At 36.5% G+C, this 24,676-nt stretch overlaps 1 protein-coding gene across 1 annotated transcript in view; it reads left to right on the forward strand.

Annotated features, from left to right (window-relative positions):
• The window catches only part of ST18 (ST18 C2H2C-type zinc finger transcription factor), a 67,592-nt gene that overhangs the window by 40,096 nt on the left and 2,820 nt on the right, over positions 1–24,676 (forward strand). Inside the window, exons 10-18 of the mRNA XM_032183221.1 lie at positions 2,456–2,701; positions 8,692–8,807; positions 11,496–11,558; positions 12,383–12,451; positions 17,476–17,538; positions 17,633–17,713; positions 19,142–19,363; positions 22,108–22,196; positions 23,730–23,833. Of these exons, the coding sequence (XP_032039112.1) occupies positions 2,456–2,701; positions 8,692–8,807; positions 11,496–11,558; positions 12,383–12,451; positions 17,476–17,538; positions 17,633–17,713; positions 19,142–19,363; positions 22,108–22,196; positions 23,730–23,833 (1,053 nt within the window). The remainder of the gene's footprint in view (positions 1–2,455; positions 2,702–8,691; positions 8,808–11,495; positions 11,559–12,382; positions 12,452–17,475; positions 17,539–17,632; positions 17,714–19,141; positions 19,364–22,107; positions 22,197–23,729; positions 23,834–24,676) is intronic.

Genomic DNA, 24,676 nt, shown 5'->3' on the forward strand with positions numbered 1-24,676 from the left:
ATGTGAATGTTGGTTGTGCAGACTTAACCCAAGTTTTTTTATTATGAAAAATGTCAGCAACTACAATATTTAGCATTTTACTTTACATTGGTCATTAAACTTGATTACTGTAGCTCTGTTTCATCGCTATAGTTACATATCAACTAGGAAGCCAAAAAACACTGGGATGATCATGGCAGAGCTCTATTGTCAGATCCTGGAGTGTGCACTTGGCACTGATATAGTTAATATCTTGGATTTTTGTAACTAAGGTTTATTAATGCTGGTATAAAAATGTATTTGATATTATACAGATGGCATAAGATGTTGTGGTTACTAAGTTATTATCCAGGATAAGCTGCACTGTCAAATTCAGGGCTTAAAACTATCACAGGAGATTAAACTATTTACTAAAAAGGGGCAGAAAGATATAACCAAAGCGTCTTAGTATGAACATATTAGAAGTGTATTTGCTTCCCATAAATATAATAAAACATCTCTCTCTTTAAGCTGTATGATTGAAAATGTGAACTTTGTCATACAGGAGAAGCAAATATAAGGTGTCCGAGTTTCTGAACTAGGGAAAAGCAGATGGCTTGGTAGTACTTCAGTCTAGGTGAGAATCTGTCATAGGCCCATGTACACAAAATAGAATCAGGGTCCCTGAGTAAAGAGAGATCACTAGGACCTCAATCTTCATCTACCAAAATTTTTTCATCTGACTAGAAGTATTTCATCAGATGCATTTCACCTTTAAATGAATCAGCTCTGACAGTGGTAAAGGACATGTCTGCATGAAGGAAGCTTGTGCTTTCAGTCCAGCTGGGTTGCCCTATCTTTAACCATTACATGATAGACTAATCATTTAATCTGCAGCAATAGTTACTAGGAAGAAAGAGAATAGGATTCTCTGTATTGGAGTCTCACCCCTTCCTAAGAAAGAGGTCTAAAAAAATGGTAAAACTCACCTATTTGACTTTAATAACTGTTTTCACTAGTGAGGACCAATCTTACATGTATACTCATCCCTACCTAAACTTCGATATTCAGTGTTGCTCCCTGCTTAAGATATACATGTTAATTCCAGACAGTGCCTTGAAATAGCAAGAGCAAAGGATCAAAAAGAAAAGAAATAACAACAACAACAACAACAACAACAATAATAATAATAATAATTAATAATAAGATCTAAACAAAGGTCATATTGGCAATTGTCTCTATAATGGAACTGCAATATCCACAGAGAAGTTCACAGTGGTAAAATCCCCAACACGTCATTAGTTATCTGTCCATGGAGAGAGAGCAAAGGAACAATATCTCATCAATGAGCATTAGGAAGAAGATTTGCATGCAAGGATAGTATGGGCATGCAAAAGCCTACTTGGACCTGTGTCCAAAAGCAGAAAGAAATACTGGTCCCTCAATACAGAAGAAACTCTGTGTGAGTCCTCACAACACACTAGAGAGCATAACATGAAATTTTTTGCTACTTCCATTAGTAAGTTGCACTTTCAGGAGACTTTTTTCATTCCAAGAAGAGGAGATTTTACTCTGCTAAAAACTTACTCTAAAACTTACTCTAAAGCAGAACTCTAAAGATTTCCTTCCCTGGTCCTCTTCATAAAGTTAAGCAGCCCTTGTCCCTTCCTGTGAACAAGAACTGAGATGTTCTTCCAGCCCAGAAACAGAATTTGGGTCTCTTTCCAAAGTGAAAAATCCCCTGCAATCAGGGGCTGCTGATTGCTTTGCTTCCCAGAGTAGCAAATGTTGTGTTAACTCATACTGGATATCTCCTTCAGGGACATCCTCCATGCTGTGTTTCCTAGTCTAGTGCTCTGAGTGCAGAACTGTGCCTTAGTGGCCTAGTCTGGTCCATGTCTTGTGGCAAATTTTTAAAAGGTCATTTCCAAGCCAAATCATGATTAAGGCAACGTGTTATTATCAGTGATGCATGAAACTCTAGTTAAAAAATCTCATACTGTGTTTCTTTTAGGCATATTTCTTTCCCCCTCCATCTCTCCCCCATGATGCAGATGTTGTAATATTTCTAGGATGTGGGGGGAAGGGAGCATATGTAATAGTAATGCTGTTGGTGACCTAAACAATGCATTAATGCTTTTAACAGTGAATTGGGGTCATAGTTCTCTGTAAGAGTAAAAAGATCAAGAAGATTTAGAGCTAAACTTTTTTTAAATAAAACTAGATTTAGGGTGTATAGGTTATGGTTTAGAGGCATCTTATTTAAATTCTGCTTACTATTTTTAAGCTGAGATGCAGGGACACCATTACTGAAGCTGCATTTAAGTCTGCCTAAGAGTTGGACATTAACTGATATAAATCGAAAAGCTGGTTTTAGATTCAGATAAATTTAAATAAAAGCATGCATTTATATTTATCCTTTAAAAGCACCACATGGTTATGTTGCAGCCTCACCATTCTGTACCTAAACATGTCTCTGTTTCCTGTTGTATGTCAGGGAGCTGAGATAGAAGTGGATGAAAATGGCACTCTGGATTTGAGCATGAAAAAGAACCGAAGCCAAGACAAAGTTATGCCTCTCACTTCTTCCAGTACAGTACTTCCCACTCCTTCCTCTTCTCCTTTCAAAACAAGCAGTATCCTGGTAAATGCAGCCTTCTACCAGGCTCTTTGTGAGCAGGAAGGCTGGGATACCCCAATCAACTACAGCAAGACACATGGCAGGAAAGAAGAAGAAAAAGAGGTATTTTTTTTCTCAGTTTCTGAATGACTTTTTTCCCATGGATAAGTGTCAGATAATGGTCTTTGGGATGACCAATTTGCTGAAGTTTAAAGGGAATTTATTTCTACAGTAGAAGTTTGTGAACATTGAGTTAGCTTTAATGTTTTGTTGGATATGGCAAAAAATAAAAATCACTACTCATTTTGAAAGATCTTGCTTTCAGAGCCTACTTCCAGAGATGGAAAACAACAACCGTGAATTTTTATAAAGGTTGTGAATGCCTGTAAGCATCTAAGAAAAGGAAATGAAAAGCATGCACACTTAAATACTGCTTCTTAATTTTTTTTCCTAGTGGCTCAGTCCTGTAGCACATATACCCAAACGACCTAGCACTCAAAACAAAAAGTGCCAAGGTAGTCTCTTCATGTTGAAGCTTTTTTTTTTTTTTTCATACCAGCTCTATATCATACTAGATAACTCAATATCCGAGTATTTAAACACATGCTTAGACCCTTGCCTACAGTATTCTTTCAGTGAAGAACTTTTTGTTTTACCTTTAATGTATTTCAGTAAATCTCTACCAGTGAGTCTTAGACCTCACATGTGAGTCTAATTGTTGAGAAGTCAGATGGAGAGCATTCAGAAATAAAGGTATTGTTAGTAACTCCTGAAGGTTTTGGCTACAAGTAGCACAGAAGGATATATAAATACTTTCCACCAATTGTGGTGATTTTTATCCCATACGGAAAGAGCATGGGAAAAATATATAAGTACATACAGATGTCTTCTCTTTTCAGCCTATCCAAGGAAATATAAAAGCTCAAACTTGAAAACACAGCAAAGATGAGCAACTAAAATTTCAGTAAATGGTTTTATTTAGTAACTTTGCATCTTTCATGGCTAATCTTCTAGATTGCCATTTCCAACTTGATTATGGTCTTCATTTTAGTTTTGTTATAATTTGTTTATAATTTGCTCTGTCATGTCTATCCTATCTTGGTAACATGGTAGCATAGTTTCCTATTGTCTTCCTTTTTTTTTTTCTTTTTTTTCTTTTTTTTTTTTTTTTCTGGGACTATCTGTCTGAACACAAGTTATTTATTTATTTTTAATTAGGAAGGGACCATCAGAGGATTTTCAGTCAAATTAGGTAAAATCTTGGCAATTAACATAAACAAGCCCGACTAATAGTTTTCCAAAGTAAAATAAAAGATGTCCTACTTTGGAATTTTTATTCATCTGCAAATACGTTTCCTTCTCATTTAGTTTTATATATTAAATAATGGTATTTGAACATTTTAATAATTATGAAATTATCTTTTCTTCAGATATCAAAACTAGTACTTTAAAAAGACATAGACGGGGTAAAGCTGTTTAAGGTTGAAGGTGGGGATTCAGGCTCCCAGTTTCAAAAATACCTGGAAATAAAAGATAATTTAGTTGCAAAAAGAACAAAAATCTGTCAGCACTAGGAAGAGACCTGCCAAAATGAGACATTTGCACCACAGTGGACCATTTCTTGGAGGCAGGGTTTTCTTGAAGAGTATGTTTCTGTAACCTCTGCAGAGCTGATGATGCTCTCTGCCTCAGCCATGAGGCTCTGGGAGCATGGTCTTTCTATTAGGGCTTTGGAGTACATTTTATACGAAGTGGTAGACTGAAGGTCCCCTTCATGCCACATAATGGACAAGCATGTCCAGCTTTGAGAAAATTGTCTTGCTGCAGGGGATCAATTGGTGTCACAGACTCGGCAGGGTGCTTGTCATTCCATTCTTCCTTCCTGCTGCCACCACAGTTCAGAGAAAGAGCTACAGCAGGAGCATCTCCTTGCTCCCTGCTGGACTTTCAGAAAGCTGAGATAGGTGGCTGCCTGCTTCCTTGGCACTGGCACAGGGAACTGAAGGCATCAGCACGCTATCCAAAGGACATAAAGATGGCTCTCTTGCCCCTTGTACTCTGTGCTTTGACACTGTATGGTTTGTTCCTAATGGAGGTTCTGGACCCAGACCTCTTCTGTGAGCTTTTGCCATCCCAGGGAATGTCAATATGTCCGATGATCTCAAGGCCAGAGGCTCTGTTTTGCAAATCGAAGACTGGCAGTTATCCTCATGCAAAGAAAATGACTGATTATATCTATTTCTAATTCATTGTTATCTGGTTCATATGCACAACAGTTGCTTAATTTTGGTGGTAATTTCCAGAAAATATTGTCTCTCTCTCTCTCAGTGAAATAGCCTGTCCAGATGCCCCCTTAAAAAAAAAATATCTGAATTTGGAAAAAGCTCAAAATCTCTCCAAAAGGAAAGCGCTGAGAAATAACTAGAGCTGTCAGTTAGTTCAACTGTCAGTTCTCCAAAGATTTCAGGGCTTAAAAATGTTAAAAGTGCCAGATGCTATTATCTGTTATTCATGTTACCATTATGTTCTGGTCTTTGCTGAAATCAATATAAACTTCCATCTGTACATTAATGGGGTTTCATTGCTTGCTTGCTTTCTGTAGTGTGCATGCGTGAATACACACATGCTCTGCAGAAAATAGTAGTGTTTGAACTGATTGGGCTGGTTCTGATTTTCCTTTTAGTCTGGAATTCTTCAGAATTTTAATAGTATTTAATTATAAATCTGTTGAAATGGGAAAGGAAATATATATATACATATATTTGGCCTTGATTAGCTGTCATGATCACCACTTAAATGACCAAAAAGTGGGAAGCACTAAAGGTGTTTTTCCAAGGGCTCTCCATCTAAAGCTAAATCTCTGGAGAAGCACACAACCCAAGGCTTGATGCTCTATGCTCAGTCCTAAGTGTGGAGGCCAAGAAATGCTTGGTCTTTAGGTCTGCTCATGTCAGGTAGATGTGTTCCTTTTTGGGCCACATGTATTGACTCGAGGGCCAAGAAAGGTGGGGTTTTAATATTCCTCTGCTTGCATTCCCATTGTGCTGTCTTCCTTTTGCAGCATCTACACATCTGATAATTTTATGCTTATTGAATAATAGGAGTCTTTCACAAGCTGCAAAGACAATGCTGAATAAATCATCTGTTTAAATATCCATATATCTGTATCTCATTCCTTAGAAATATAATAAGGGATATTGACCAGGAAGCAAACTCTATTATCACTTTGGTCCTTAGGAGATTTTTTCTTTTTCAAAGGAGAAGTTATTATGAAGTTTTTTGTAGGCCTTTGTGCATGTATGTGTATAGCTGTTGGTTTAAAAAACATGACAGCTAATCTCAGAAAGTTAATTCAGGAAATCCACAATTAAAATTTAAAAAAAAAATCCTTCAAAGATATGAAATGAAAATATTGCAATTCAAAACTATTTAGTATCAGTTATGTTGGTGGTAGTGGAAATACTTATGTCAACCTTAATCTTGTCATCTTATTTTTGTTAAACATTCAGTGGAACATCATTAAATGAAGCTGTGTATATCAAATGCACTACTGTCATATTTTGTCAAGTCCTGATATGTATAATTCGTAGTCAGTCCTCTCTGTGCAGCAGGTATCAAACAGTGACATGATGAATAGCTAACACAAAGAAGTTTCTTTTTCATCAAATGATCAAGAGATATCTTCCATTTGAGATAAAGAACACAAGCTATAACTGAAAATAGTAGGAAGCCCTACAGCATGATCAGTTGTAGGAACTCTTGTTGGTTGCAGGTGTATCCTGAGGTTCATCATGAAGTTCAGGAGCCCAGTAGAGTGTCCAAGTGGTCTTTCCACCACTGTCTATACCTGGCTCCTTTCAGATGGACACTTGACAAGAGATGGAGGAAGGTGATGTGTGCCCAGTCTTCATACTTTGCTAAGATTCATTTGAAGCATTCACTAAGTCTTTAGAAACACAGCATTAGCCTTTAGTTCAGTAATACAAATACAACCTATTGGAGTTGATAGGAAATGTGCACAACAAGCCAGCCTTCTTCAACCTCCATTACATTAAATGGAAATAATGTTACTCAGAGTTTTTGGAGTTATTTTGACATCTGGGCTCTTTCAGCTGGCAACAGAAGGTCACAATCTTTGGTTTCTCTTGGGAGCTTTTGATTTTATGGGGTGTTACAATGGTGATAATCCCTATAGAAGCTTTCATTTTCATATATGTAAGAAAGGCAGGTCTGAACATGTGGGAAGACAAAGTCAGTAACTAGAACCCCCTTTCTGCAGATTGCAGTGGCAAAAAACACCCCCACATGCCACAAGAACCAGGATTTAATTTGATGTTCCAAAATGGCCTTTCAGGTTTCTTGAATCCTGAATAAAACTGTCTTTCCTTTTTCCAGTCTTTAGCATTTTAGTTTACCATGTTTGGAGGATGTTCAAAAATTTAGTATTTCTGTTTGAACATTTTAGAAATACTGATATATATTTTTTTTATTTTATCTATTACTCCTCTTGTGAAATTTTCCTGTAGAAATAAAATTCTAAGAAAATGAAATATATCAGTTTACTTTTATATTTTAAAGATTTATTTGATAATTACTATGGAGGTGTTTTTAGAAAAGAAGATATGCATTTTTGCTTTCTATATTTGTAGCAGATGAGATTAATCCCAAACTAACCCCACAAATGTGGCTTCAATAATCAGTAGTAATTGATAGATCAATAATATGGCACGGTTTCTATATGTATGTATAGTGTGAGATACAGTAGGCAGTAGGTAGCCAGTATCAGAAAGCAGAAGGAAGTCATATTGAGGATCCAGTCTCCAAACAGGCAAAGATGAGCTGCCAGAATTGAGGACCATATGGAAGCTTTATCAGAAGAAACACCCCCGCAGAGCTTACAAGTCCCGTTAGGCATAATCTCCATTTTCAGTCCAGATTCTCCTCAGCTCTCCGCTCTGTGCTTAACAGCTCTGCAGACATCCCTGCCCCTCTGTCCTGGCACATTAATCAGCTGCACAAGCCCAGAGAATCTACAGCACCAATACTGAGAGTTTAGCAGAAACTGGAAGCTTCTCCCCTTGACCGCAGGCAGCAGTTCGGCTCCTACATGCAGTAAACTTTGGGTGCTACCTGCCTGAGTATCAGGGTTTAAATCAGAACATGAATTCCCAGCAGGGGTTTATACAGATTTGATAAATAATGGTAAGGGTTTTGGAGATTTCTTGAATAACATAATATCCACAGAGCATACCTCAAGAAAGGAAATATTTAGCCTTCATAAAAATAGTAATAATTGAAGACATTAATCCTCAAAACAATATGAATTATGCTATATGAAATTGTCAAAGACCTTTTTATTTCAGAAAATGAAAACGTAGTATTCTTCAGGGCACTGGATTTCCAAAATGCCTTCCCAGAGGACTTAATACCCATAATCCATACCATCCATCAAACAGCCTTGTAATGGTGATGATTTTAATCTATAAATAGTAGAAATCAGTAACTACTCTTACCAGCCTGCTGCTAAGAAAATGTCGTTGTTTTTTTTTTTTTCCCCTTGGGATTTTTATTTTAACAAGAAATCTTCTCTTTGCATAAGACAAGTCATTGCATTCTACAAACCTAGAAAGTTTTGTATTTACATATTTTTATGTACAATAACTTTTTATTTATGATTATAATTTTGTAACGCAATATGGCGCAATGGTACTCACTTTGTGTACAAAACTCAGTGAGGTACTTGCACAGAAAAATCAAAGATATACTTGCTGAAATCCTGTTTGTCTCTATATATTCCAAAGCCATTTTAATTTTCCCTGTGTATTTTTCTTTGATCTTTATCAGTGTTATATAAATCTAAACCTGATTTTCCTTATATACAGCTTAAAACAGCATCTACTTTCAGAAATAATTTCACAAGTATACAGTTCAACATTAAAAAAGTCTATCTATGATTCCTTGAAATTATTAATGTATTAAACTTTCTTAATCTCTCCTCATTGCTTCTTGTGGCACTTTTTAAAATGTTTTCCAAGACATTCAAGTTACTTGTTGAAAATGTGGAAGGTCTTGTCAAGAGAAACCTTTTGTCACATTCTCATCTAATATTTCAGAAAGATCCAGTGAGTTCTCCAGAAAATATAGAAGAAAAAAAATATCCAGGAGATGTCTCCATACCAAGTCCTAAACCCAAGCTCCATTCAAGAGATCTCAAAAAGGAACTCATCACGTGAGTCACAAAAAATGCCATGTTTTCCTCTGCCCTTCTAAATACTGACTATGCTGTTGTTCTAAGTGTGGGTTTGGAGTGCATTTGAGGGAGCTGAGCAGGGAGACTTCCATGACTGATCACTGCAGGTAGCTTCCTGTTGTAGCTATGCAACTCAGTAGATGTGAGTTTTGGCAACAGCTTCTTCTCCACAGTTTTTTTAGCATGTTACAGGTAGTTTGTGCTAATATTTATGTAACTAAATAAACTTTATTTGGAAAGCCTTCAGTAGTTCTACTACTGAGGGTTTGGGCAGAAGTGCTGGGGACTTCTCAGATATTAAAAATGTGAAGTTCACAAGACAAAATGCAAGATAAAAAGGAGCTGCCCCAATGGTTTTCCAACCTGTAGGTAATCTGTGTTTAATTCCTTCATCTGCTTCCTTCAAAGCTGAGTTAGTCATTCTGTCCTGCTGAAAATCCAGTGGACATACAAATTCACACTCCGGAAGAAAAGGTTAATGATGTCTTTTCCCAAGTACAGAGACTCACTTTCTTAGTCTTAAGTTCCAAAATTTTGCTATCAAAAACAGCAAAGAAACCAGGACAATTCTGTTCAGTCATTTTGCACACAGCCACTTGTTTCAGTTCAGATTATTTTCAGTAAAGTTGTCCCAGACAGCTCATAACACTAGTCACTTCTTAAAATCCCAGGCTCTTCACAAAAGCCTACTGGATTCACGTCAACACCACTTTGATAACAATAGAGGGGTGGGTTTGTTTGGTTGGTTTTATTTGTTTGTTTGTTCGTTTTGTCCCCCAAACAGAATAAATCTCTCTATGCAACTGCATTCCATATTGCTTAGTAATGATAGTCTATAATGTATCACTACAGAATCACCCAAAAATAAACGAGTTGCATCCTGTCACCCTGTGTCCTGCTCCCCAGACTCAGTGGCACTGAATCAGTTAGATCTGCCTCTGTCTTTAGAAATTATATTTCGCTGGGACAAGCTTCTGTGAAGAGTGATTCTTTCACCTCATGCCGTGCAGTCTGCATGTTGTCTACTCAACACATTGTATCTGCACTTGTAGTTCATGATCTAAATTGCTAGAGGTCATGTTTGTTTTGCCTCCTCTAAAACAGTTGCATACAAAAATCACTGAGTTTATTTGCTGAAGACTCTAATGGCTTTTGTTTTCTAATATTTATTCCTTTGTGATATTGACCTGTTTTGAGATGTCTGTAAAATACATTTCTAATTTCCTAAATAATAATCCCTCACAGTATTTACAAAAGCAGTGATAACCTTACAGTGTATTATTTTCACATGGTGAGTAGAAAGAGGTACCTTAAATATACCTGTCCAGAAAATTAAATAACAAAGTTTTAATGCATCAGCAAGATCTATAGACAATATAGGGATCCCACTGCATTTCTTTGATCTCACTGAACTTAGAACTCATACAGAACAATCCAGTACAGGTGGCTCCATCATGAGGAAGCTTTTAAAATGGCAAAAGTACTTGTGGAGAAAAAATTTCTGACACCATTATATGAATACCATATAATGCATATAAAGCACATATGCATGTGCTTTCTTTTTTTTTTTCTTTTTTTCCATATTAATTCTCTTGACCAACACCGCACTGCTCAGTTTGGAATGGGCTGTGAAAATGACACTCATGTCCTCCTAAGGCTTTTTTACAGAATTGGAAAAGTTCATAGCATTCTGCCAGTTCAGAATAAATAGCCAGATGAGGATCTCCTGTATGCCTTACTCATGTAGCACTAGCTAAAAGCTTCTGTACAGCTTTTGGCTTGACCTTTTTAAACATAGGCCCAGTGAAAGAAGATACAACCCTTTATAAGGTGACTCTGCAGAACTAATGTTTAAAATACTTAAACATAGCTTATATAAAATAGCTTAAAATACTATAGAAAGATACATTTAACTCACCTATTCTTCCCCCTCTGCCCATAAATTGCATTTCTTGCCATCTTTGCCCTCTTGCAGAGGATTGTATCCCAATGTGATAAATGAGCTCAGTGCTATGACCAAAGACGGGTTGAGGAAAAACAGCAGTTGTAACATTTCTCCAGGTCAAACATTTTCTCCAGGAAAATGTGCTTCAACTGACATGCTTTTAGTTTAACACACAACCATAATACCTATTTCTCACTTACTTCAGCAAATAAAGAATATATGTGTTTCTAAACAAGGTGCTTTATTTTAGTCAGAGGCTGAGGAAATGATTTGGGGTATTATTATTCTCTAGTCTTTGTTACATACAAGGTCAGATCAAAACTTCAGCTCTAGGATTTATGAATTGCTGTCAAAAATTGGTAGCAATAGTGAACTTGTCCTTTCAAGAATACAAGTCATAACTGAAAAATCTATGCAAACCATGGTGGTTTCACATTACATAGATCAAAAAAATAAGGTTTTGGGTAATTTGCATTTGTGGAAATAGGATTTTTTTTTGTCCGTATATGTTTCAAGTAGTAACTGAAAACTAGAATTGTTATGTAAGTTTTTTTATTTTTTTTGTAGTGTCTTAATACTTATGAGATGGGTAATGATGAATATGATTTCTGTAAGCACCATTATGTAAGTCATTGCAGGGTAAGCTACATGTATGTGATATAGTATACGTACTCATTTCATCTTTGCATACTCATGCAATTTCTCATTACATCTTTGCATAGCTGTCCAACTCCAGGATGTGATGGTAGTGGTCATGTAACAGGAAACTATGCCTCACACCGCAGGTAAGAAACAACAGGAAACCCAAAGCAGGAAATTAAGTTACTGTTATCTGTTGTCATTTAACATTTTATAGTAACCATGGATGAGTATTCAAAAGTAATTTGCAGAAAATTGCCCATACAGTAATGTTTCTGGTTTTGTTTGTTTGTTTGTTTGTTTGTTTTCCTGTTTTTGTTACATTTTGTGAAGGTCTGAACTCAATAGACTAGATATAGAATAGAATAGACTGACTTAGGCAGGATGTGCTTATTACTCAAACTGTATGTCTTAGCAGAGACCTGTAGATAAGTCATTTAGTAAAGTTTTCATTCCCTTAAGTGTACAGGCACACTCTGTACAGATGCTGGTACATGGGATTTTAAGTGATGTTCCTGTAGATATCTCTGCAGGTGATTTTGAAATTCATAGATCTGCTAATACATTCTGTAGATGCTATTTATTTCCTTCAGAATAGCCTACTGTTAACCTGGGGGTTGAAACAATATTTTTCTTTTGGGAGCAAGGTAGAAGCCTTTTCCCAGACACACGGGCCAGATGTTCCACCTGCCCTTTATGTAGGCAACATAAAGGAAGCATTCTGTGTAATACTGGCTTGCCATGCAGGTTTAAGGAGATTTTGAAACCTCTGGCCCTGACCATATATTTTCTCAGTAACTTAAGACATACAGCTTTTATGGGCTGCTCTTCCTTTGTCAACAGCAAATATCAGTAAATATTTGAAGATATTTTTTTTTTTCACATTTGAAGTCATAGATTGTCTGGAGGTTGTTGTTTTAAGAAAAAAAATATTCTGTTTTAGTGAAACATTCCACATTGTTTTTTTCAGTGTTTCTGGGTGCCCGTTAGCTGACAAGACATTAAAATCCCTTATGGCTGCTAACTCACAGGAGCTTAAGTAAGTATGGATAATAATAAAAAAGTTATTTTTGTTTATCTTTGACCAACATGTTCCCAGTTGCATATCTGAATTGCTCTGAGCAATTAAATATGAAATATTTCAGTGAAATTCATCAGTTGAAGCAGACTTTATTTCTCCATTTGCCTTTCTTCTTTTTTGTACCCCTTCATTTTCATTTTCATGAATTAGCTAGGACCCAAGGGAAAAAAAATATAAACACTGAGAGGCCTCTTGCAGTTTATTTCTGACTCAGATATAAAGAGGAAATATCTAACACGTGCTACTGATCTGGCAAATAACCCAGTCTGATCAGAGAAGTTAGACGAAATCCAAAAACCATACCAGAATTCTTGTATATCATTTTTTGTCATTCACTACCATGCACTATGAGTTTAATGTCACTGAAGCAGACATCAAGTCATATGATTTTGTGCTGGCATAATTCTCACCATGAAATGTCACTTACAAAAGGACTGTGCAGGCTCTGCTATATAGACAGATGTATAGGGACATATGAATATTTCAAAAATCTGTAGTCAAGAGAGGCACTGGCAACCAGTCATCTAGTTATTGAATCGGCTTTGTCAATAAGGACGTGGGAAAGAGGAAAGGATAATTAGAGTTCTTTCATAGCTTTCCCTCTGCAACTTGTAAATTGGATCCTGTAATAGATGGCTTGGAAAACTCATGAATGCATGTAAAAGGGAGAGAATCCTGTGACTGTCCTTTCTGTCCTTTAGGTTCATCCCTAGTGCAGATAGAAGAAAAACTCTGACCATGGCACTATTATGCTGGTATAATGATATTTATAGTAGGACAGACTACACATAGGATTGGCATGTGTGTTTAGTCACAAGTTAGCTTCCGAGACTAAATATAAGTTGTCTCATACTCTAGTCCAACAGCATGAACAAAAAAGATGCCTAACTGATGGTAGCTGTGGTGATGAACCTGCTGGAGATGTGGGAAATTGGTAAAGTAAGGCCACTAATTTTTTATAGCCAAATAATTAAAGCAGTTCCCAAAGCCAGGGTAAACTGACAGATAGGTAAACTGACACACAGGCACAATACTTTTGAGCTTTTAGATCACTGAATCTCAAAGGTATAAAGTCTAGTTTCAGTATGTTTTGAAAAGAGCAGCACATGAAGCAGGGAACTGACTTGTGAAAATGCTGACAAATTTGAAATCATTTGCTGAGTCATATATATTTGTCCCTGCTTTTGTTGGCTTTCTGCCATACATAGACACTCACACAAATATTTTGAATAGTTGCTCCTCATGCAGCCCCTCCCCCCATATTCATGTGTGAATAAGGAAATTTGCATACCAATATGGTTATTTTTCCACTAAAGCTTCTAGAGTTTTGGTCATGCCATAAGGAAAGAGGAGCAACAGCATATGACTTAAATGACAAACTGCACATTGTACGCCATGTATAATAAGTGAGTTGTGAAAGACAAAGTCAAAGTTCATGAACATTTCACAGACAGAAATATGTTGCATAACGCACTTAGCATTTAATTTCAATTAGCTAGAAAAAGAGCAAAATTCAAAATCTGTTCACAGACAATTTGCAAAAGGGAAAAGGGCTAAATAAAATTATTTTCCACAAATGTACCACTGTATTCTAGCTTCCTGCAAACATTATTCAGGTGAAATTTTAAACAAAACTCTGATTTTGAAAAGGGTAGACTAAATGAAATCTAATGCCAAAAGCTGCAATGCATACCATACTGGTGTAGTATAGCAATATCAGTTGTTGGTTTTACTTCACAGGGATGTGAGCAAAGGGCATAAATGTTCATAGAATCAGGCCACCAAAGTACCCTCATGTAGTTAGTTGTGAATATGAAAAAGCTGTGTATTTTTTCCAAATGTTAGTCATGTTTACTTTGCCAGAATCAAGACAGGATTTTGGCTTTAACTGTGAATCTCTAAGCCAGCAAAGATACAAGGCTTCCATGTGATCTACAGTTTGAAAATAAGGAAGATCTGTTCAAAAAGTGAACTTTGGAGTTAGATTCAATAAATTTTATATCTGAGGATTCTCGCTGCAGAGTGCAATCTAAGCTGGTCAAATTAAAATATACAAGTGTTGATAATGACTCATGGATTTTAAAGCTATAAGGGAGAGTTGTGACTATTAACTTGATTCACACTCTCATTTCACCAAAGAACTGCTTCAAAAACCTTAAAGAAGTTTAAAAGTGCACTTTAGAAAAATATCTTATTACATTTCAGAAACTTTAGGGAATAGATAGAGTGTCCTATCCTCAGATTATTTGTTCTACAGGTTAAATATCAATTATTAGGAGAGATTTTACCAGTTCTTCTAGACAGGTTTCATACAAGTTGATAGTTATATATATTCCATAAACAACCTCACATATTCTCTAGTCAATACCTTTCTTATCTGACCTCTGTGGGATTTCCATAACTAAAGTGTCTATCTAACTATTTCTACAACCTTTACAGTGAGTAAAAGTGTCAGAAATGCGGCTAGATCAGCAGCTCGGTATATCAATTTTATGTGAAGTTGTAGTTCATCTACCTAAAGATAGAGCAACCCTCTTCGAGTAGGGCACAAAATTATAGTACTCAGTGCATGGTTACAAAAATTTATGCGTGAAATCACAGTAAGATTTGTTCTTAGAAAACCGACTTGATGTATAAGAGAATCTGTAACCTACACTGACTTGAGAGCTGACATCTTTTAGCTTGAGCTCTTGAGGCCTCTGATCCTCCAAAATAAATCTGTTTTTCTTGGCTCTGTACAGGATTCCATAACAGAGGGTGACTCCCTGAGATAAGGCACCAGTCCAAACTCATCAGCCAGTTAAAAGCTGATGAAGATCCACAGTATTACTGACTGGAAGGCAATACACTGTTGGTGCATCTTGTATTGTGGACTTTCACAGTCCATACAAAATTATAACCAATATTTAGAAACCCTGACCCAGTGGTCAAGATCAGGAATCTTACTAATGAAGGTTCTTACAAATCTGTCAGTAATCTGCCTAAAACATCATCTTTTAATCAATATTGAAATTATCTCACTCTCAAATCTTTAAAAACTACTTTTAAATCTTTAAAGAATACTTTAAATACTAATCCGGTTGTTCGATCTAACCACTGTCAGGAGTGGCAAAGGCAGATGGGGAGATTCAAAATTAGCTCACTGTCTTGTTTAAGTCCATAACTCTCAGACTCATGATCTGAATGTGTCCCATAAAGAGCTCTGGATGAATTAAAATCCATGTCCAGTCTATGTGGACAGCTCTTCCATCTGTGATCATCTGATAAAACAAGTAGCCAAAATTAATACCCATAGTATTTGGCAGGTATTCTGGTTTTACTTATGAGCATTCATGCTCTCCAGACATCTGCCCTTGCTGCATGCTCCACATAACATTGTGCCCAGTCCTTGTCCCATGCTCATACAGGTCAACATTTAGTTCTACAGTCAAGCATATTTGGCACTCTGCAACCCACACCTCTACCTTCACTGTCAGTGTGAAGCATAGCATTCTGCCAAAGTATTTTGTTCAGAAAATGTCATCATGAAATGTTTTGACATTTAAATAAAAAAGATTCTCCTTTATTCAGTTGAAATTATTTGCTGAATTCCACTTGAATCAGTGAATAAATTTGGTCATGTCCAAAAGAAATCATAATTTTGACAAATTTATCATTTACAGAGAAACATTTTTACATATTCTGTTAAGAGATACACCTGCATACTCAGATGTGACATTACAATTATATTTGTAGGTGTTTTCCATGGCAGCCTACCAACAACCTGATTAAATCACTCATCTCCTCTTCTCAGGACAGATTCAGTAACAACTGAGACCCTTATGAGAGTATTGAACAGCGCAAGCTTCCTTAATGTTTGTTTGGCACTACTCTTCCTGTTATTCTGATACTCTGTAAAAATCATAGAATTCAAAAGGCCCTTAGGGATAGTTAACACAAGAACGTAGTGCTGTACAACACAGAAATGTAGAAATGGCTGGCACAATTTCTAAAGGTAAATATTTTGCTTATACTGCTTTGTGTGTTGAGGCATGATTCTCTTCTAAAACCACAAGCACACACAAACAAAAATTCAATACCCTCAAATGAAAACAAAACAAAACAAAAAAAAACAACTCTCTGAAAAATTACTTTCAGAGATGGAAGGTCCTGTCCCAAAACCTGCAGAAGTCAATGAAAAGATCTACTGACTCCTGTGGGCTTTTGGAGCACATTTTTCATGCACTACTAGTGAGTGCAGAGCCTACACTCCCAGACCAACTGTAATGACAGGCAGGAATGTTTCTTTAAATTGTATGGACGTTTTATTATTAAACATTCATACTCGTAAAGGCTTCTGCACATTGCACACATTGCACACATACACAAAAAACCCTTAAAGATGGGACATAAACATAATCTGATTGCCAAACTGAATACCCAATTGAATCTAGTGTTAGATATAGTCCTGAGGTATGGTTACAGTGCTAGAATATAGAAACCACTACATTCATATTCTGGCTATTACACTAACTCTATTGATGTCCAAAAAAGTAAAACAACTTTTCTGCTTCCATTTTCCCTGCTGTAAATACTGGCAAAGGGCTTATTTATATCTGTATCTGTATGTAAACATCAGACGGATAACAAACATGTAACAGTAAATTTACAAATAGATCTGTATCAATCTGCTTTTTTTTTTTTTTTTGTAATGTTGACCCTGTACAAGGAATAATGTTCAGTGAAAACAGTGCTATGAAGTATTTAAATGTACATATTTTATGAAAAATGTCATTTTTCTTACTAAAATTCAGTTATAAAAGAAAAAAAATAAAGCAATTTTCTCATTTAGAAAAAAAAAATAAATAACTAAGAACTAGTTTTAATTATCCAACAAAAGCTGTGTTGTTCTTTCTTCCACCCAAGACAAAATGCACCAGGTACATGTTGTTTACTGTTATCTTTGAAGTCATGTTTTGTAAGCTCCCTGTCTTATTTTAAAGGTGCCCTACACCTGGTTGTGATGGCTCTGGCCATGTGACTGGGAACTATGCATCACACAGAAGGTAGGAATTGTCCCATGTTTTGGGACTGCAATGGTTGGTGTTCTTGCCAAGCAGCATCAAGAGAAGTGGCTTTTGTTCTGTGTGTTTCTTTCAGCTTATCTGGTTGTCCCCGTGCCAGGAAAGGTGGTATCAAAGTGACTCCTACCAAGGAAGAAAAAGAAGACCCTGAGCTAAAGTGAGTACAAAAACACAGGTCTACTAGCTGTGAAAGGAGAAAAAAAAAAAAAAAGAGTTCAGGAGTTGATACATTATAGGAAATAACCTACTTAATCTGAGCTATCTGAGAATATGCCCCAGAGCTGGAGCCAAACCAGCTTCACCAGTTTCTGCTTCTGGTGAAGCTGATGGAGTCCATCAACTTGGAGCTTAAGCAGTGAGGAAGGATTGCTGTATTTGTTTGCATTGTTTCTATTGTTTTAAACAGTAAAATTTTCACTAAAAGCAAAAACTGAAAACTCAGTAGAAATTCACTGCATGACTTACTTGAGTGTGGATTCCATTAAAAACAGTAAGTGATAACACTCAATATTGTACTTTATGCTTGCTAATGATAGGAGAGAAAGCATAACACTGACAAAGCAGCACAAAAATAAATAGCTCCAGTGAGGCCGCACCTCAAGTACTGTGTTCAGTCTGGGCCCTCTCACTACAAGAAGGACATCGAGGCCCTGGAATGTGTCCAGAGAAGGGCTATGAAGCTGGTGAAGGGCCTAGAACACAAGTCCTGTGAGAAGCAGCTGAGGGAACTGGGGTTGTTTAGCCTGGAGAAAAGGCAGGCTCAGGGAAGACCTTATTGCTCTCTACAACTGCATGAAAGGAAGGAGTGGGGAGCTGAGGGTCAGCCTCTTCTCATGGATAACTAGTGATAGGACTAGAGGGAATGGCCTCAAGTTGTGCCAGGGGAGGTTTAGGTTGGAAATTAGGAGACATTTCTTCTCAGAAAGAGTAGTCAGGCATTGGAACAGGTTGCCCAGGAAAGTGGTGGCATCACCATCCTTGGAGGTGTTTAAGGAAATGTTGGATCTGATGCTTAGGGACATTGTTTAGTGGGTGATATTGGTAGTAGGGTGATGGTTGGACCAGATGATCTTGGAGGTCTTTTCCAACTTTAATTATTCTATGATAGATAGATGGATGGATGGATAGATAGATAAGTAGAGAGATGAATAAAACTAACTTACTTTGCAAGTATGTGCATGAGACAGTACAAGTTTTCCAGATATAAAAACCTACCCTCTGCTTCATGCCAGAAACATAGATAGAGAAGAGAGAATGGTGACTTTTCATACACTTGTAGATTGTGATTTATTGCCTGTGATAGAATTTCAAAATTCTTTTCTGGTAAAACAATATCTAAATGAATTGTTTAGTTTCTTAGGCTGTCCAAGTGCACTTGATATTGCCTAATCTTAAAATCAGCTGAATTCCCAAAATATCTTGACATGAATTGGATGCTCAGGTAGAGTGAGTCCCAGGAGACCGAGTCTTAAAAATTAGTGCAAAGTGGCATAGGCAGCTGGATGTGTTTTCTCAGACTTTCTTGAGACTGTCTTCACCTTCTATCTCTATTGAAAACATGGGTTCTTTTGCTGTGTTTCTTTAGATGTCCAGTGATAGGCTGTGATGGCCAAGGTCACATATCAGGTAAATACACTTCTCATCGCACTGCTTCTGGTTGTCCTTTGGCTGCCAAGAGACAGAAGGAGAGTCCTGTCAATGGGTCTTCACTATCCTGGAAACTGAACAAACAAGAGCTGCCACACTGTCCTTTGCCAGGCTGCAACGGGCTGGGTCATGTTAATAATGTTTTTGTCACCCACAGAAGGTATAACTTTGTGTTTTCTCTTTTCATTTTCCTTAACATTCCACTGTTGAAATGGCAACAAATGAGGTTACAGTCTGAATAAATTGTGCTGGTCGTTTAAGTAACGAGACAGCTTACATTGCAGCTGATATTGGTCAGAATAAGTTTGAGAGAGCTGGGATAAACTTTTAACTCTTATTTTATGTTCCCATTACAATGTGACTTTCCAAGTTCTTTTCTTCAGATTACCACAGTTTCTATATGATTTAAAATTTAACAGAGTTCTTCCTTAGGCAAATATGGAATTGTATCTATATATCTTTTATAGAAAATGCAAATATCATTGAAATGTCAACAGAAAAGATTTAGCAAGAGGAATAGCTGCATTCATTTAATCTTTCTACCAGTTGAAAAGCTGTTTTCATAAACTTTGTATTTAAATAGCTAGAACCGCACACACACAAAACGTGTAGAATTCTTATGGGTTACATCAGTTTGCAGTTACATCAATCTTCAAACAAAACTATTCTTTCAAAGTAGAAAAAACATACCAGTAACAATAAACACCAGGATTTTATGTATCATTGTGAAAACATGAAATTATTTGAACATGTTGAATTGATGTTACTCAAAGTACATGGCTTCAGAATTATTATCTGGTAAATTTTGGTCTTTCGCATATAATGGCAATTAAATCTCTATTCTATGCCTCCTTTGCTTTTTTTTTTTTTTTTTTTTTTTTTTCCCTAACATTCTGAATCAACTTCTCCAAGAATGTCTAAGATGACTTGAACAAATTCAGTTAGAGTAAGTGCAGTGTGATTCAACAGAACTCCATGTTAAAAATTCACAGCCTTTGAACTGTTTTTTAAAGGCCCCCCATCAAGCTCTGTTACTCTTACTCTTTCCTTTCCTTTCAACCCTTTGTATTGATGAGCCGCTCCTGTTTCTCTCTCTCTCTTTTTTTTTTTTTCCCCCCCTTCTCAGCCTCACATCTGGAAGTCCCACCGTGGCTTTGCCATAGCCCACTTCCAGTTCAGGACTAGACTTGTTTTTTAGTTATTTGGCTGTAAACTCCACAGAAATACACAGTTACACAGAGCTCTTAGTTCAGCTGTTGAGACAATGATCCAGTTTGGGTGACCTGTTGGCAGGCCTCTCTGCTACAAGCTGCTGCATCCTTGCTGAATCTATCAGCAGCAGAGTCAGATTGCCTGCTCTGACCCTACCTCTCCTTATGAGGTGTTTGCTGCTGGAAAGCTCCCAGTCCTCAAATACAGCTACCCAGGAGGAAATGCGCACCATAAGTCTCTAGGTGAAATTTTAAACAGCCTGCATGTGAGCCTTAGCTTTTAATGCTATCGCCTTATCTATATGGAGCATGTAGTGGAATCAGCCCATCCAAAGAATGCTGAAGGATAAATTAAAGAGTTTTGAACTGCTCATATGTAAAATTATAGAGTCCTCTCTGTAATGGAGAAGAAACATGCAAAGCAGTGGATTTGTCCAGTTACTTTCTTTATGAGCTGTATCCTATGCTAAGGTGTTTTCATTATGACACCGCTTTAAGTTGGGGCTAATTAATTTATTCTAAGCAATATGAAAGCTTCAAGCCAATAACATAAAAAGTATGTCAGCTGATTGCAACTCACACATACGAATGATTTCTGTCCTACTTAAGGCTGGATTACACTCAAGATCACAGCATTAATATAGTTTCATGATATTATATCCTTTCATAGCACACTTGAGATCCAACAAGTCAAACATAGTTTTGAGACCTTTTTCCAGTTAGTTATCAGCTCTGGACAGAGAAACTAAACAGTATTCCAGAACTGGAGAACTAGCACATTTCCTTGTATGGCTTTTAACTAAGCTGGCAGGAAGCTAACTTAAACCTTCAGCAGTTTTTACTTTTTTATTTTAAAAAGTCTGTTAAGAAATTTTGTTTCACACACACCCACAAAAAAAAAAAAAAAAATCCTGCTAGGATAGGACAAATTTTTTCTTCACTTCTTACTTGGTTACATCTGAATACAAATTCCAAATCCTTGAGCCAGTTCTTCAGCTTATAGGTGTTTCCTTATTATTTATAAAGATAGTATTACAACAGTGCAATTCATCTTAGCCCTTTAGTGGGCTATAAAAATTGCCTCAGGTAATTACCATCTGATGAAATTGTACGCATTGAAATAACAAAATGTAATTAAATGTGAATGGTGGTTAAAAAGCAAACTGATTATATAATAGAACAATTCAAAAAAAGCTATTACAGTCTATAGGATATACCCAGAGTTAATATTGTATCAATCATTATTATGTATCAACAAAATGATGCAATAGTTGTGCACCACGGAAAGCATCTCATTAACTAATTGTTTTTAAGAATGGTAAACTTGCCATCTTAAACAACCATACTGCCCCTTTCCTCTGAGCAACAATAGTTTATTTGTTTATAAGTGGTGGAACTTCAAGAATTCTGTAAATGCTTCTCCATGCAACTTGATAATAGCTCCCAATGCTATTTTGATTATTCTGAAAGTGTTGTTTACTTATAAGTTGAGATTTCTGTGCCAATTTTCAAGCTGGAATATACAGTTAAATAGCTCTTTATGAGTTATGTCATTCCCTGAAGCTATGCTATAATGGCAATCGTGACGTGACCTTAGGTACAGAGGTCTGTCCAAGTGCATGATAATATTGCCTGAAAGGATTGTTGCTATTTTCAAGTCGGTGCTAATGTTTTTTTTTCCTATATGTTTCAGCCTGTCTGGTTGTCCTCTGAATGCACAAGCCATAAAAAAGGGCAAAATTTCAGAAGAATTAATGACTATCAAGCTTAAAGCAAGTGGTGGTAAGGAAATTTGTAAAAGATGATGACATTTATTTAGATAGAAGGGCCCTGACTCCCATTTATACTTATGCCCCTTTATGCCATTCTATCATTAATTCTCACTCCTTTCAGTTGTCTCTAGCAATAACTAAACTTGAATTAAAAAAATCTTTGCATGAGAGAAAAAATTATTTTCATTTACCTCATGATAACTCAACATTTGTCATATGCTCTCATTTTATCTCAGAACATTTTTTTTTGTTTGTTTGTTTGGAGACAATTTTAATTGTGTAATTAGTAATAAACAATAGATGCAGATCAGGCAAACTAGCTGACATTACTAATGACTAATGACTAAAATAGAAGAGAGGAAAACTGGATGTGGAAATTGACTTCTCCCAACTTGAATACAACATGGTTTAGTTTTAAGTGTACAGTGTTTTGACAACTAAAAGTAAAGGAACAACTACCAAATAGGTATAGGGGGAAATATATAGGAATCTGCTTTATTATACCATGTTCTTTAAATAGGTAAGAGACAGGAATAAGAGAACTTTGTCTTTATGCCTCCAAATGCTGAACAAAACAGCTGTGTCACACTGGACAAGAGTTTGCTTCGACATGCCCCATCTCTGTCCACACTACCTCTTGGGCAGGGACTGCTACTGATAAATTTCCCAGTTTGACTTGCTAGCAGACTTGGTTCTGGGCTGTAGGTTTTAAAGCAGAAACAACAACTACTGTACTTTCTGAAGGCAGAGTTTGTCTCATTGTGACAGTAAGCAGAAAGAAAGATATGCATTGCCAGCAGTCATAGTTGCACAGTATTGTGCAGGACAGGGCTTTCAGTAAAGAGCTGAAGATATTTTTTTTTACGCTACCTAAATTGTGAGGATGTAAAAGTCCTCCTATTTATTTTTTTTTTCCCTGTAATGCGTTTTAGCTTCTTGATAGTTTCCCTTTTGCCATCATTTAGATTTCGCTATTTATCACACCTATCTAAGACTGTGCTTCTGCCAAATAGAGATTTGCCCCCACAGAACTTCTTGCAAGATCAGAAGCAGATACAGATAAGCTTCCTGAAGTCAGCAGTTATACTATTGGAGATGTTATCCTGGGGTTGTCCCTGTAAAGGAGGCTTGCTGCTACATTTTGTTTAAAACTAAAACAAAATTGTAAATACTCCTTCATGTTTCGTTATATATGTTCCTCTTCGCAGCATTTCCAGAAGTTTTTTCCTTTCTCCTTTCTCTTTCTTTGAGCTTGTGTTTGCATGTTGTGCTAGAAAGAAGAAAAAAAAAAAAAAAAGAAATGAGAAACACAAAATCTCAGAAAGCATTAATTATGCCTTACATGTTTCAGTTTATATAGATGCTTTAAAGTTAGGAGAAAAAAAATACAATAAAAGCAAAGTCACAGACAATTTAAGGATCAGTCATTTGATCAAAAGCCTGTTACCTTCCTCTTATTCAGTAACAGCATACCTTGCTACTCATATATCTATTTTTATGTAGACACTTTAAATCTGATATTGGTATTTTTAACTATTTCCAGGTATTGAAAGTGATGAAGAAATCAGACACTTGGATGAGGAAATAAAGGAACTGAATGAATCCAATCTTAAAATTGAAGCTGATATGATGAAACTTCAAACCCAGGTATGACATCAAAGCCAAAGTTTTAACTATTTCTTATGCTATTTAAAGACAACAAGTAGATAAAATATGTAAATTATATGTTTAAATGCAGTTATTCTTGTGTGGGCTCTTCACTCTGTAGCAATTAAAACTACCCAAATCCTACACACTTTCTTTGTCAAGCTCTTTTGTTTGTTTGTTTGCTGTAAATAAGCAGCAAATTCCTGGTTATTGTCATAAAGATCTGGTGAGTGATAGGCTAATGGCAGTTCAGAGCTAATCTCGGTGAGCAGAAAAAAAAAAAAATATATATATATATATATTTATAAAACAAAACATTTGTTTTCCTTTGTTGACCAAACCTTTGTTGAGCAAACCACAGAGTCCCATGACTGCTGTAAGAACCCGGGTTAGGGAGGGCATCACCTCTTACAAACATGCTCTGAATCTTACTGCAAATTGATTTTGTACCTAAAACAATCTAGTTTAGTTTACTCACTGTCTATTTTTTAGTTTACTCACTGTCAAACTATTTAAATAGTTTGAATTTTGCCTGCAGGCAACACCTGGTAAAGGATGGATGCCTTTTGCTAACTTGTACAGCAGATTAGTTTGAGGGAGAGCTAGAGAAAAGAGTTGTTCACTGTCATTCTTTTGTAAACTGATGGGATTGAATTGCCTCCAGGTGCTGGTTGTGGTTCTGTGGAGTGAGCCAGGTATGTTCCTCCACACGGAGATTCCTGCATGCACCTGTGGAGTCACCTGGGCAAACCAGGTCAAAGCACGAGCAAAAACTTGCTTAATATTTTAGTGACACTACAAACTGGAGAAAAAAAGTTCTTAAATAAGAACAGGTCTGGAAAC

Source organism: Aythya fuligula, chromosome 2 (genome assembly GCF_009819795.1).
Source record: "Aythya fuligula isolate bAytFul2 chromosome 2, bAytFul2.pri, whole genome shotgun sequence".
NCBI classification, from domain to species: domain Eukaryota; kingdom Metazoa; phylum Chordata; class Aves; order Anseriformes; family Anatidae; genus Aythya; species Aythya fuligula.